The sequence below is a fragment of the Brassica napus genome, chromosome C4 (assembly GCF_020379485.1).
Source record: "Brassica napus cultivar Da-Ae chromosome C4, Da-Ae, whole genome shotgun sequence".
Classification (NCBI taxonomy): Eukaryota; Viridiplantae; Streptophyta; class Magnoliopsida; order Brassicales; family Brassicaceae; genus Brassica; species Brassica napus.
In genome coordinates this window covers 62,686,593-62,699,085 of record NC_063447.1, presented here as the reverse complement: position 1 = coordinate 62,699,085, position 12,493 = coordinate 62,686,593, and the positions used below count along the sequence as shown (strand labels likewise).

General features: G+C 32.1%; 2 protein-coding genes across 2 annotated transcripts; one reads left to right on the top strand and one right to left on the bottom strand.

Moving 5' to 3' along the window:
• The first annotated feature begins 73 nt into the window (after nucleotides 1-73).
• LOC106370107 lies at nucleotides 74-1,496 on the top strand. Its single transcript, XM_013810180.3, has 3 exons — nucleotides 74-731; nucleotides 795-1,157; nucleotides 1,228-1,496. Exons 1-3 carry the CDS (start codon nucleotides 296-298, stop codon nucleotides 1,416-1,418), a joined length of 990 nt encoding a protein of 329 aa, XP_013665634.1. The 5' UTR covers nucleotides 74-295; the 3' UTR covers nucleotides 1,419-1,496.
• A 1,519-nt stretch (nucleotides 1,497-3,015) lies between these two features.
• LOC106370096 lies at nucleotides 3,016-4,627 on the bottom strand. The gene has a single exon (XM_013810169.3). The coding sequence runs from the start codon at nucleotides 4,017-4,019 to the stop codon at nucleotides 3,096-3,098; it is 924 nt and encodes a 307-aa protein (XP_013665623.1). The 5' UTR covers nucleotides 4,020-4,627; the 3' UTR covers nucleotides 3,016-3,095.
• Between the last annotated feature and the right edge of the window lie 7,866 nt (nucleotides 4,628-12,493).

Sequence of the window (12,493 nt, the reverse complement as noted above, 5' to 3'; positions counted from 1 at the left end):
CTGGGAATTTGCAGCAATTTAATACAACAACAACAGTTCCTATAAAGTAATGCATTAAAGTGAAGACAAAACAGTCCCAGGATATGTACAAATCATTGTCAGTATTGAATTCTAGATTCACTTTCCGGGCCCATTATTACATTAAACGGGCCACCAAATTAGCCGGCCCCACATTAGGGCTTGTCTTAATCGAACGTGTTCGCTTACCAACTTTTTATGTTCCACACTTCACTTAAAAGTCTTGTTCTCTCTTCTTACCCAATCACCAACTGTCTCTCTTCTTCCTTTTTCAAAAATGTCGCCGTCTTTTTGCTCCGCCCGTTTCTCCGTCGCTCTCTTCCTCGTTATCTCCGCCGTCCCCATAGCTTACCTCATTTGCCTAGAGCGAGCCGCTCCTTACACGCACGTCTTCTCTTACCACAGCTCAGGCTTCTTCCGCGAGTGCGCTAAATGGGACGACGCAGGTCGGAGATTCCTCGTCTCCTTCATGGACGGAGGCGGAATCGGCGAGGTTGTTCCTAGGGACGGTGACAGCGACGTTCTTGATGAAGTCACTGTAGTCAAAGACGCTGACCTCGCCGGAAACGCTTCTCTCGGAATCGCTATCGACCGAGACAGGAACCGTCTCCTCGTCGCTGTCGCCGATTTGCTTGGAAACCGTTACAGCGCTTTAGCTGCCTATGAGCTGTCCACGTGGCGTCGTATCTTCCTCGCTGAGCTTAGCGGCCATAGTAAGCTCTCTCTGTGAGCTTCGTTTCGTGTCTTGTTTTCTAATAATGTTTTGATGAATGTAGGTATAGAGAAATCGTTTGCAGACGATGTAGCTATTGATGCACATGGAAATGCTTATGTAACGGATGCAAAAGGAAGTAAAATTTGGAAAGTTGATGTCAGTGGAGAGCTTGTCTCCACCATTGAAAGCCCTCTCTTCACTCCACCTGGATGGTACAATAACCTGGTGGCTCTTAACGGCATTGTTTATCACCCTGACGGTTTCCTTATCGTCATCCACACTTTCTCCGGTCTCTTATACAAAATCAACCTAACCGCCGATGGGGATGATGGTAATAAGGTCAGTGTCATTCAAGTTGCTGGTGGCACTTTGAGGTTTGGTGATGGGCTTGAGTTGTTGTCTCCCACCAAGATTGTTGTTGCAGGTAAGTCTTTAAGTTCTCATTGCATTTGGATTATAGAGTCTTTTTAAAAAACTATTTGTTGTGTTTTCAGGTAGCCCTTCTGCCAAGTTGATCGAGAGCTCAGACGGGTGGCAGACGGCTACTGTGACAGGTTGGTTCAACACCGGTATGGTTCACCGGATAGTCTCGTCAGCTACTGTGAAGGAAGGAAAAGTTTATCTAAACCACATTGTTGGGTTTGGCTCTAAGAAGAGACACATACTTGTAGAAGCTGTGTTTTAGACCTTTTTAGTGTTACATCTAATATGATTCCTATTGAAATGTGATGTAAAGCCTGTCTTTATCAAATTTTTCATATAATCTATAGTATTAGATAAAAATATTTATTAGGAGATGTTTAATATCCTTCACATAATCACATTACAAATAACAACTTGAACCTTTGTATTAGGTGTAAGACCAAAAAAAAGAAGAGATTTTTACCTCTAAAGACAATTTCTCACATATCAATTACACTACAACACACTTACCATTTGAGACACACTTTCCCTTGTAGAAATGACTCTTATGACCTTAAACTAAAGAAAATAAGAACATTTCACTTTCTTTCCATCACACAAATTTCTCTCCTCTTTTTATTTCACTTTATTGTTTTTCTTATCACACCTTATGTTTTCATTTACTTTTATGTCAAATTCTAAAATAGATTAAACAAAAATAATTATCATAATAAATTATATATAAAATTCTCTATCTTTTAAGATCCATTTTCATATATATAGTATATATATATTAATGTGCAAACAAAATTAAATGTGGACGTGCACACCAAAACGTGGATAATAGAATTATAGATTAGATGTGGACATGAACATCTTAAAACGAAGGTCGTTGGTTGATACGTTTAAAAGCTTATTTCTTTGCTATAGTCTTCCGAAAGGAGGAACCCACAAAACCATGTTTCCAACGTTACTTCCCACTGTCACCCATCGAGTTCCAGTTCTAACTCAATAAAGATCTCATATTTTGAACTATTGTACACCGATTTGCTGGAGACTTTCCACGTGACCACATCCAATCAAACGCAACTAGCTCTCGATCTTCGATAAGACAATTCGATTAAAGTTATCTTATCCATTGGAGCTCGGTCACAGTTGTCTTATCGGTGATCAAGAGCTAGTTGTGTTGGATTGGATGTGGTCATCGGGGAAGTCTCCAGCAGATCGGTGTACATCAAATCGAAAGATAAAACCGTTAGAGAGTTGGAACAAGAACTCGATTGTGGTGGTGATGACGGCGGTCCTCTGAAACTCGTGCTCACCACTCCAATCCGCCGCGGTTCTCCTTCTTCATTGTGTCGAGCTTGGGATTTCAAGCTTCGTTGTTCTCTGTTCAAACTCATCAAGAAGATGTGATCTCACATCTCTTATACATAAATTATTATATTTTAAGTTGAAAATATTGGTTATTAGCAGATGAAAAATCATCAACAAATTTTTTTTCACATTATAGAAAAATAATGTCCACATGAACTTGTATCCATATTTATATCATCCACATTTATGGGTCTACTTTTCCAATGACCCGCATTTCTTTGTTCACATTTTCACTAACCCACATTTTTAATTTTTTTAATTTTCCTATTCATCTACATATTTTGCGTACATGTCAAATTTCTTTAAGATTTCAAATTTGTAATAGTAGAAGTAAACCACCATACATATTCTTTGCTTTTCTTTGATTTATATGTCCACAAGTTACTATTCATCCACAATTCGTCACAACTTGTCATCCACAATTCGTCGTCCACAACTCGTTATTTTCCACAAGGGCAAATTTGTCAAAAATACGCCTAGGTCCCACCAGAAAGTGCCTCACATGTGGGAAGTGACTCTCAATGTAAAGAAAATACAAAAAGTGTTCTTATGTGTAATCAACTCAAAAAAAAAAGCATTCAACTTACACTTTAGTGTCACCTTCATCTTCACAATGAACAGAAGAAGTTGTAGAAACAGCAGCAACAACAGTAGAAAGTTCACGTGGATCTCTTCTACTAACTTGTTCGAAAAGCAAGACCATTCCAAAACCTAAACACCCTTTAACGATCCTAACCATACCAATCGTCACAATCATATAGTATAACCACCAGTTCACAAAATCAACCGTTCCCACACCCAAACCAACGTTGACGTTACCATCTATTGGTAATAGCAACAACAATGCTCTTTTAGCCTCTGCCACACCAACCAAAGCCTCTACCTCATCCCGAAGCTTCCACCACCACAACGTCCCACAGCTGACTGCCAAAGCCACTCTCTCCACCACCGTCTCTTCTCTCCTGTTCCGACCGGCGTCTCCTCTGATCAACGTGCTGTCCACCACCGGTCTAACGATCACCCTACACCACAGGAGCATTACCTCGTGAATACCAAAGAAAAACACTAGCCTGCTCAAGAAGTTACGTTCGCTTCCGTTTATTAAACCGTCAGGACTCGTTACTTGGAGGCCTAGACCGACGGAGACTTGAACAAGGAAAAGCGTTAGCCATGCTATGCTGGTATGTGGATAGAAAGGAATCAAACGGTTGGGATCTGTAGCTGTGATCTTGGTGGTTAGACCAAGAACTAGAGTGTAAACGCTTATCAACGACACGACCGCGTACAAGATCGCAGGATTGGTGTAATGGAAGATAGAGAAGAAGAAATATGAATCCGTTGGCGGAGGAGATATGAGCAAGGAGAAGAGGAAGGAAGCTGAAGAGAGACGGCTAAGGAGAAGGAAAGAGAGAGGAAGGAGGAGGCTGAGGAGAGTTGTTGTTACTAGCCTGAAAGGCTTAGCCACCAACTGCTCTGCCTCTCTCCGCCACTTTCCACCGCCGGCCATACTCGTTTTTATCTAAACGGAAAGTCTGAAAGGAGGTTGACAAGTTAACAAATGACAACACATTCATATAAAGATGTTAGAGGTTTATGTTTGAAGGAAAGATGAAGGAGTGGGTGCCATGTCTGTAATTTCAAGTTAGGTTGTTTGATGAAAACGAATCATTTCATATAAAGATATAAAACATACGTTGATACATTAGCATACTAAGAGATTACTTGCCCATTATTTAAACAAATAGAAGACTGATGATGAGAAAAATAAGCCAGCAAAGACAGCTAAGAAACGACGACGTACTGCGTCTCCATGAAGCTCTCTCTCGCTCTCTTCCAATAATAGAGAGAGCATTTTGTATCACGTCTTCTATATGTATTTTATTATTAAACAAATAACGATACTGAGCTAGCCGTTGGAGAAATTGTTATTGTATATATGAACAGCAATGATTGTTTGGTAAAAACCAATGGATGGTCATGATCTTGTCTGGTCACAAAATAAAACGAGCTCTGATCAGACAAGTCCGAAGAAGCAAAGTAACATTAAGACCATGATTAACCAAGGTTTTTAGGGTGAGGTTCTTAGTTTCGGATAAGAACCGTTTCTTAGTTTTTTTTAGTTTTTAACTAAGAAAAACTAAAAACCGTCTTTTAAATAAGAGATATAAGAACATCATTATTGCAAGTCTTTGTGCTTAGGTCCTTAATATATATATATGCATATATATATATATATATATTATATACGCATATATAATATATACATATATATATATATATGTATATTAATTATCCAAACACAAGGACTTGCAATAATGATGTCCTTAGGCCTCTATGTAAATAGATAATAAAGAACGCAACACATGTTTTATAAACAATGAAGAATCTGTTTAGTTAGAAGAGAAATACAAATGTAGGGAGACCAACACAATTAGTATTGTACCAATAAAACCCACGACGATGGTGTATCGAGAGAAGAACGTTAAACGTTGGGCTTTGTAAGTATTATGCAGGCCATGAATTAACGCCACGAATGTTTGGTCCATATAATAATTCCCATAGAGTTATCTGCTTGAATTAGTCCGACAAAATATTTTAGGAATAATTTAGCGCCTTCAAACTTAATTTTCTTTTAACTCTCTCTCTATCTTGTTGGGTTAGTGGACTATCAAATTAAGCTAGGTGGATTGTTCAATATGGGAATATTGAAACTCCTCTCAACACCTTTTCCTCTTAGTTTTGCTTACTCTCATCTTCATGGGTCTTGCGTTAAATGCTGCTTGTGTGTCTTTGTTTTCGATATAGTGCCTCAACCACAGTGCTTCTCTACGAAAAACTATAATCTTGATGTTATATGCAGTTTGACATTAACCAAAATAGCCATATTTAAAAACTATGATACCATGTGATACAAATATATAGTACATTTTAAGTTACTTGTGTGTGTATTGAGACCAAATTAAGGACACGAATATATATGTGAAAAAGTTAACAAAATGATGTTAGTACCTATTAGTTAATGCCTAGACATGATTTTATATGAATCGGCATTATGTTTGCTGCGGCGATTAACAAATAAAATAAGATCCCAAAATGCGTTTACCTTAACTTACCCATGTGCGTATACCAACACAACGTTTATTAATTAACTATTTTTGTTTTAACTCATTCACAGCTTCATTTTAGTATTGTAAAAGATCTTAAGTGAGTCAACACATGAGATACGAGTTGCGTTTTGAGTATTTCCTTTCAATTAAAATAGCAAAAAGGCATTCAATTAGGGATTTGATTGCTACTTGTGAATTCACGAGACAAAAGTATCCATGAACAAAAAAAACACCGTGACATATCCCTTGATTCATGCCTTCTCTACTCCTCTTGAAGGGTTTCTCTTGATAGAGAACACATCTTATATATTAAAACAGAAGTCACACTCTTAATTCATGTGTGATTTTTTTTTAAATGGACATAATGGATCTATTCCTATGAAAATCGTGTTACATTTAATCTCTAATCTTATCATTTAAATTTTGGACCTACCAGAAATTTTTATTGGATCATCAATAATTGGATTTAAAGAATAGATTCATTAAATTTATAGATAGTATAAATTAAATAGATATAATTTAATGTTGTAATACTATACCTCCATATGTTAAATATTTAAATATTTGTCATATGTTAACTTTTAAAATTATAAAGATTTTTTTTAAAAATAACAAAAATCATATTATCTAACAATGATTAATTTTTACTACCTTAAACCAATGAAAACAAATTTTAAACTATATAGTTTATTTTAAAAATTAAACAAAAACTAAATATTTAATTATTTACTCGATAATATAAATCTATGAAGCGAAAAGTTTAATTTTTAAAAAACTTTTCAAATTTGTGAAATGTTACAATATCTTTGAATATGACAATAAAACAATATTTTACTAATCTTTATATATATAGTTACGATTTTAATAATGAAATAATAATCCGAAAATATATATATAGAAAAACATACAAATACATGTGAAAGTTTAAAACAATCTATTCAATGAAAAAATATACCGTAAACTTATTATGTTTTAAAAATTGATAGACACATATATTATAATATATACCAATTTAGAATTGAAAACAAAATATTTATATAAAAATAAATGTAAACAAAAACCGCGCGGTTGCGCGGATCGAGATATAGTTTAGATTTAAATACATTATATATGATTTTTAAAATGCATATATAGTCACGTATTATGTACATTGTAGTGTTCTACTTTATAATATGACGTATGATATATTAAAAACAGCGGATGAAGTAATTAATAATAATTTGAGACATACGTGAATAAGTTGTAACATATTATAAAGTTCATCCATATAATTTTTTCATTGAGAAAGTAATCATCCACATACAGTTCTTTCGACGCCATGTGCACCAGAATACCAAATTTGTTTTGTGTGTGGCAATGGGTATGTATAAATTAATATAAACACTAAACAATAATATATATAGGTGTCTATCTATATAGTGGAACGTGAAGTATTAACTTTTAAATTCAAACTAGATTTTTAACCGCGCTTCAGCGCGGAATAATTTTTCGGTAATTTCTTTTATATAATCGCACTTTCTTTTCATTTAAAACAGGCATGGACATAAAATCCGTAAACCAAATTTCATACCAAACTCAAACAAAAAAAAACTGATCCGTGCCCATTCTGAAATATAAGAAATTTCAGAATAAGTCTTGTAGTGTGTACCACATATCCGAACTCGAAATGTTATTAGCCAAACCTGAAGGCAACCCGAAAAACCCAAAAAAAAAACCCAAAAATCCAAAAACCCAATCCGAAAGTCCAAATTACTCGCAAATATAAATATTTGAAACATAAATATTTACTTCAAATATTCAATTCTATATTTATTTTGAAATTATATCTGAAAATAAGTATTTAAATATTCAATAAGTACCTTAAGTATCCAATCCTATATAAATAAGTTTATTTCTTATTTTTTTGCTTTTTAATTTTGGATTTAATTTTGGATATATCCAAACCGAATCCATATAGCATGAATCGGAACAATATATGGTTACTTTATAAATTTTAGATGTGATACAATTTAGAAGCAAAATCGAAGCTTACATCCGAACTCGATCCGTACTTACAAATCTACTAGAATGAGGCTTAGGATGTGATATAAATTAGAACTAAAATTCCAAATACCCAATCCGTATCGTTACGGGTACATGAAGGCTCAAGCCTAACTTAAAATATGTTTTATGTTTTGTTCGATGAGTTTTATATTTGATAAATATTTTATGTGTTGAAATAACCCGTGAAACTATACTCATAAAATTATCAATAATAACATGTTTCAGCATATAATTAAATATTAATTAATATTACTATGTATTTTATCATACATATATATATATGTATCTCTAGTTTAATCCCTTTAATATTAAAGTAGAAGCACTTTTAGAAACTAACCTTATGTTCATGTATTATTAACAAGAATGACATTTCCTACGTGGTAACACCACATTCCTTCTCAGCCTCTTTAAATAAAAACCCTCTTTTTACTAGACTTATTACATTCTTTGCCATTACACATGAATTATATCTTAACATAGTGTTTTAGTCATGTTAATTGGTTACGTGCGTTTATATGGGAGATAATTAAGGGGATCCGGTAGTTTGTACCTATACACTACACACGTATAAACCGGTTTATAAAATGGTATAACCGAAAACGATTGTAAATAGTAGTGTTTTATTTCCAAAACGATGTCTTTCTATAATAAATGGATCTTTATAAACCGGTTTATAAAAGATAAATAAAATGGTATAATCGATATAAAAATATATCAAAACGGTTTATTCAAAACCGGTCTATATCTTTATAAAATATATGAAAACAGTTTATTCAAAACCGGTCTATAACATTATATTATAAGATGTTATGTCTTGATATCATCAAACGATCCATTTATTTGCAACATCCACTATGTATTAATTGTAGACGTGCATGGCGCAGAAATGATATATTGACTACCTTATTTATATTTTTTTAATTGTTAAAATCTGCAGTAAAGTTGATATATAAACTACCTTATTTATATTCCTACGTTAATTAGTTGCAGCGATTCGATTAAATTAATTTCAAAAGATCAAATATGAATTGTAAATCACGTATTTACTATTCCAAATTAGGAATGTATAATATTTGAAGATGACACTAATTTGGTTAACACTAATTTGGTTATATGTGTACTCATTAATAACGGACGATTTTGGTAATGGCATTGATAATTCAAATCGAATCACATATCAGAGTTTAAGTAAATGAGTGCTCTGATTTTAACCGAATCACATTTCATATAGAAACTATATTTCCGCTCGAAACTAAATTTACTTCAGGTCAAATTTCAAATGCATATGTAATCGTCACTGATTGATTTTCAAATTTAATATGATTGACCATATATCCTCAGTTTGTTTCCTATAATATGGCAAAAAAATCGCACGCCTTAATAACAAGGTAACTAATATATTCAGTATTAACTTAGCATCACGAAATATCATAATGGCGATTTATGATATCGAATATACCCTAAACCTAGGCGCCTTGCATACACTGATGGTTTTTCTCAAATTTTCTTTGAGCCCAATAATTTTCCAGAAATCGATGCTTTCCGAATGAGATAATACATTTCGTTCACAGATTTTGTAAAATAATGTGTTTAATTTTGCACGGTGATATATATTTTTATTTCGCATAACAGGATTGCAAACGAAGAGTTCTGAAGACAATATTCACGATAGTTGTTTTTTCTTAATTTTTATTTTAATTTTGTTTTCTTATATTTTGTTTCTTATATATTTTATTACTCTATTGCTTATGTTGCGTTTTATCTTATATTTATAATTTATTCTATGAAAACAAATATTCTATTGCCTATGTTTTGTTTTATCTTTACTTTATAATTTATTTTATATTAGTATTTTGCTTACTCTTATTGATTCACTTCCATGAACTATACTTCAATTAAACAAAACTAATACATATGTTTAAAATAAAACCGAAGCTTAATTTATATTCACATACTTAATTTCGTTTAAACACTTATTTTATAACATGTAGTATTTCTTTCTATCACTTTACTTTTATAATGTCTATAAATTCAAAGTAATAATCTATTTAAATCTACTCACTCCGCGCATAACGCGGGTTATCACCTAGTACTTTATCTATATGATATATTATTATGTATTTGGTGATGGTTTTAAAGAATTTCTTTCTTACATTTGAATTAAAGTACAGTTGTATACATGAATTAGTAGGTATATTTAATTCTTTTTATATTAATATATTTAATATAATAGATTATTTACTTAAAAGCAATGTTAATATAAATTGAAATCATTATTTAAAATAATAGATTAGTTATTTAGTTCCTTAATTTTAGGGTAGGGTATATATTTAATAATAATTAAGTTAGATATAAGTAGAAATAATAGGAAATCTAATTAAATGTAATGGTCCAACCTAGACTAGTTATAAGTAGATAAAAAGTAAGACTCTAAATTAATAGATTAGATAATTAAGTTAGATATAAGTAGAAATAATAGGAAATCTAATTAAATGTAATGGTCCAACCTAGACTATTTATAAGTAGATAAATTAATAGATTAGATATAAACCGCCTGACTATATTATATGATATATGTCCCAATATTCTAAACTAATGTTTTATGAACCGCGGCAGCAATACGTGGTATAGTGGAAGACTAGTGACTAGTGACTCGTGACCGGAGTAAAATTTAATATATATAACAATTATAATGATAATTATCAAATTATGTATCTACTTTGAATGTAGTAGCTCTTTTAAAAACTTTAATTCCCCTTATTTCTCCTATTATATCTATCTACGACGCTTTAGAGATCCTAGACGTATCCAAGAAGCAACCTTTCTGTAAAAATAAATAAATAAATTTATCTTCATCGTTCGGTGATGCTAATCGACCTTTTCTATCATTCTGTTTATATATAATATCGTTATTTAAATTGCACCTTTGGACCTTTTATTTCACGTCCATCTAAAATTTGTATGCGGATGAAGGATAAAAATGGGCCACTGGATTTCTGGCAGGTCCCAGGTGGAATCGTAGGACAGACGAGCCGACAAACGGGATACGTGTAATATTTGCAATCGCAGGAGTAACATACGCCAACATCAATGTGCGCAACCCAAAGCTAACACCGAGCCCCGCGTTTTACCAATCTTGATTGAAACCCTTTTCTTCTTTTCTAAAACGTTCCCATTAACAAATATCTACTCAAACTTCATACTCATACAAAATAAATGGACACTGTATAAGATTAATGCGAAAACACAACTAACAAATGTTGTAGGTTAGTTCAATATATAGGTAGGTAAAACTGATACTATAAGGCTATAAGCCTATAAGCTACATGCATCGGATAGAGACAAGAGAACTACATGACCCACGATTGTAGAAAATAAAATTTATACTAAAAAACAAATATAATATAATATAAATAATAAAAAATATAAAACGAAATGTGACTAAATAATTATTTATCAATTATAAATAATAAAAAATATAAATTTTTAAAAATTGAAAACATCAAATAATATATAATATTACATTTAATGTAAAATTTAGTGTAATTGTTAGAGATGACAAAAATATTATGACACCAAAACATCAAATTTGGTGTATTATTGTTAGAGATGCCCTGACAAAGGGGAAAACAAAATCATGGAAGCCTGCAAAAGAAGAGCTAGGTTTGCAAGCAAATTATACGGGAGTGAGTCACTACTCATTCTTCCCCCATGGTACACCACACGTGCATGCTTCTTCGTCTTCTTTACTTTTTTTTTTAATAAAAATGTAAAGATTATTATTACCAAAATTTTTTGTTTTTGCCAGAATTACTGAAAATGACAAAAAAATAGAGAGAAAAAAAAATTAAAATCCTAAACACAAACTCTAACAAATCTTTGCAGGGGCAAACACAACATACACAAAACCACTATTTTTTTTTGGTAAAAATGTAAAGATTATTATTACCAAGATTTTTTGTTTTTGACAGAATTACAGAAAATGACAAAAAACAGAGAGGAAAAAAATTAAAATCCTAAACACAAACTCTGATAAATCTTTGTAGGGGCAGACACAATATACACAAAACCGCTATCCAGAGGCACGACTAAGTCTTCTTCTTCTTTTTCCCATTGAACAAAAAACAAGTAACTTCATTCTTGATATAAATTTACAAAACCTAGGTAAAAATTTAGAAAGGATAAAGCAAATTCTGTTTGGAAAATAGGTAAAGAAACAAAAAGAGAAATTCAAATCATGACTTTTCTTTTACCTTTATCTTTTTCTGTCATAGGGATCACCGCTGGTTATAAACATAAAAAAAATTCATGAAGCATGCAGGAGTTATATAAATCTGGGCCCTTAAGTTTTATTATATTCCGGATTTAAAAAATATATATATATTCCGGATTTGCTTTGGACCCACCAATTTTTATAATTAAAATAATTATTAAGTAGCCATTTTGTATATATACACAAGTACATCAATAATTGGTGCTACTAATGTATTAAAATCAAACTTACTAACGTGATGAGAAAACGCAAATAAGTGTGTATCCAGATACCTTGGGTTATAACAAAAATTGAAGTTTAAAATAAATTCAGGACTCTACAGTCTCTCTACCTACCTTGAGAAGTTCTTTAATTTATTTCGAAATTTTTAAGGCAGGAACGCCGTATACGTGTTCATCTACCTTAAAATAAGCTTCATATTCTTTTCAAAAAAAAATAAAATAAATAAGCTTCATATGTTTTTGTTTACATAAATTTTTGTCTACATATATTCAGTAGATACTGTTTCGCAAGATGGAAAATATACAATATACATAGTGAGGTAGTGACGTTATATTA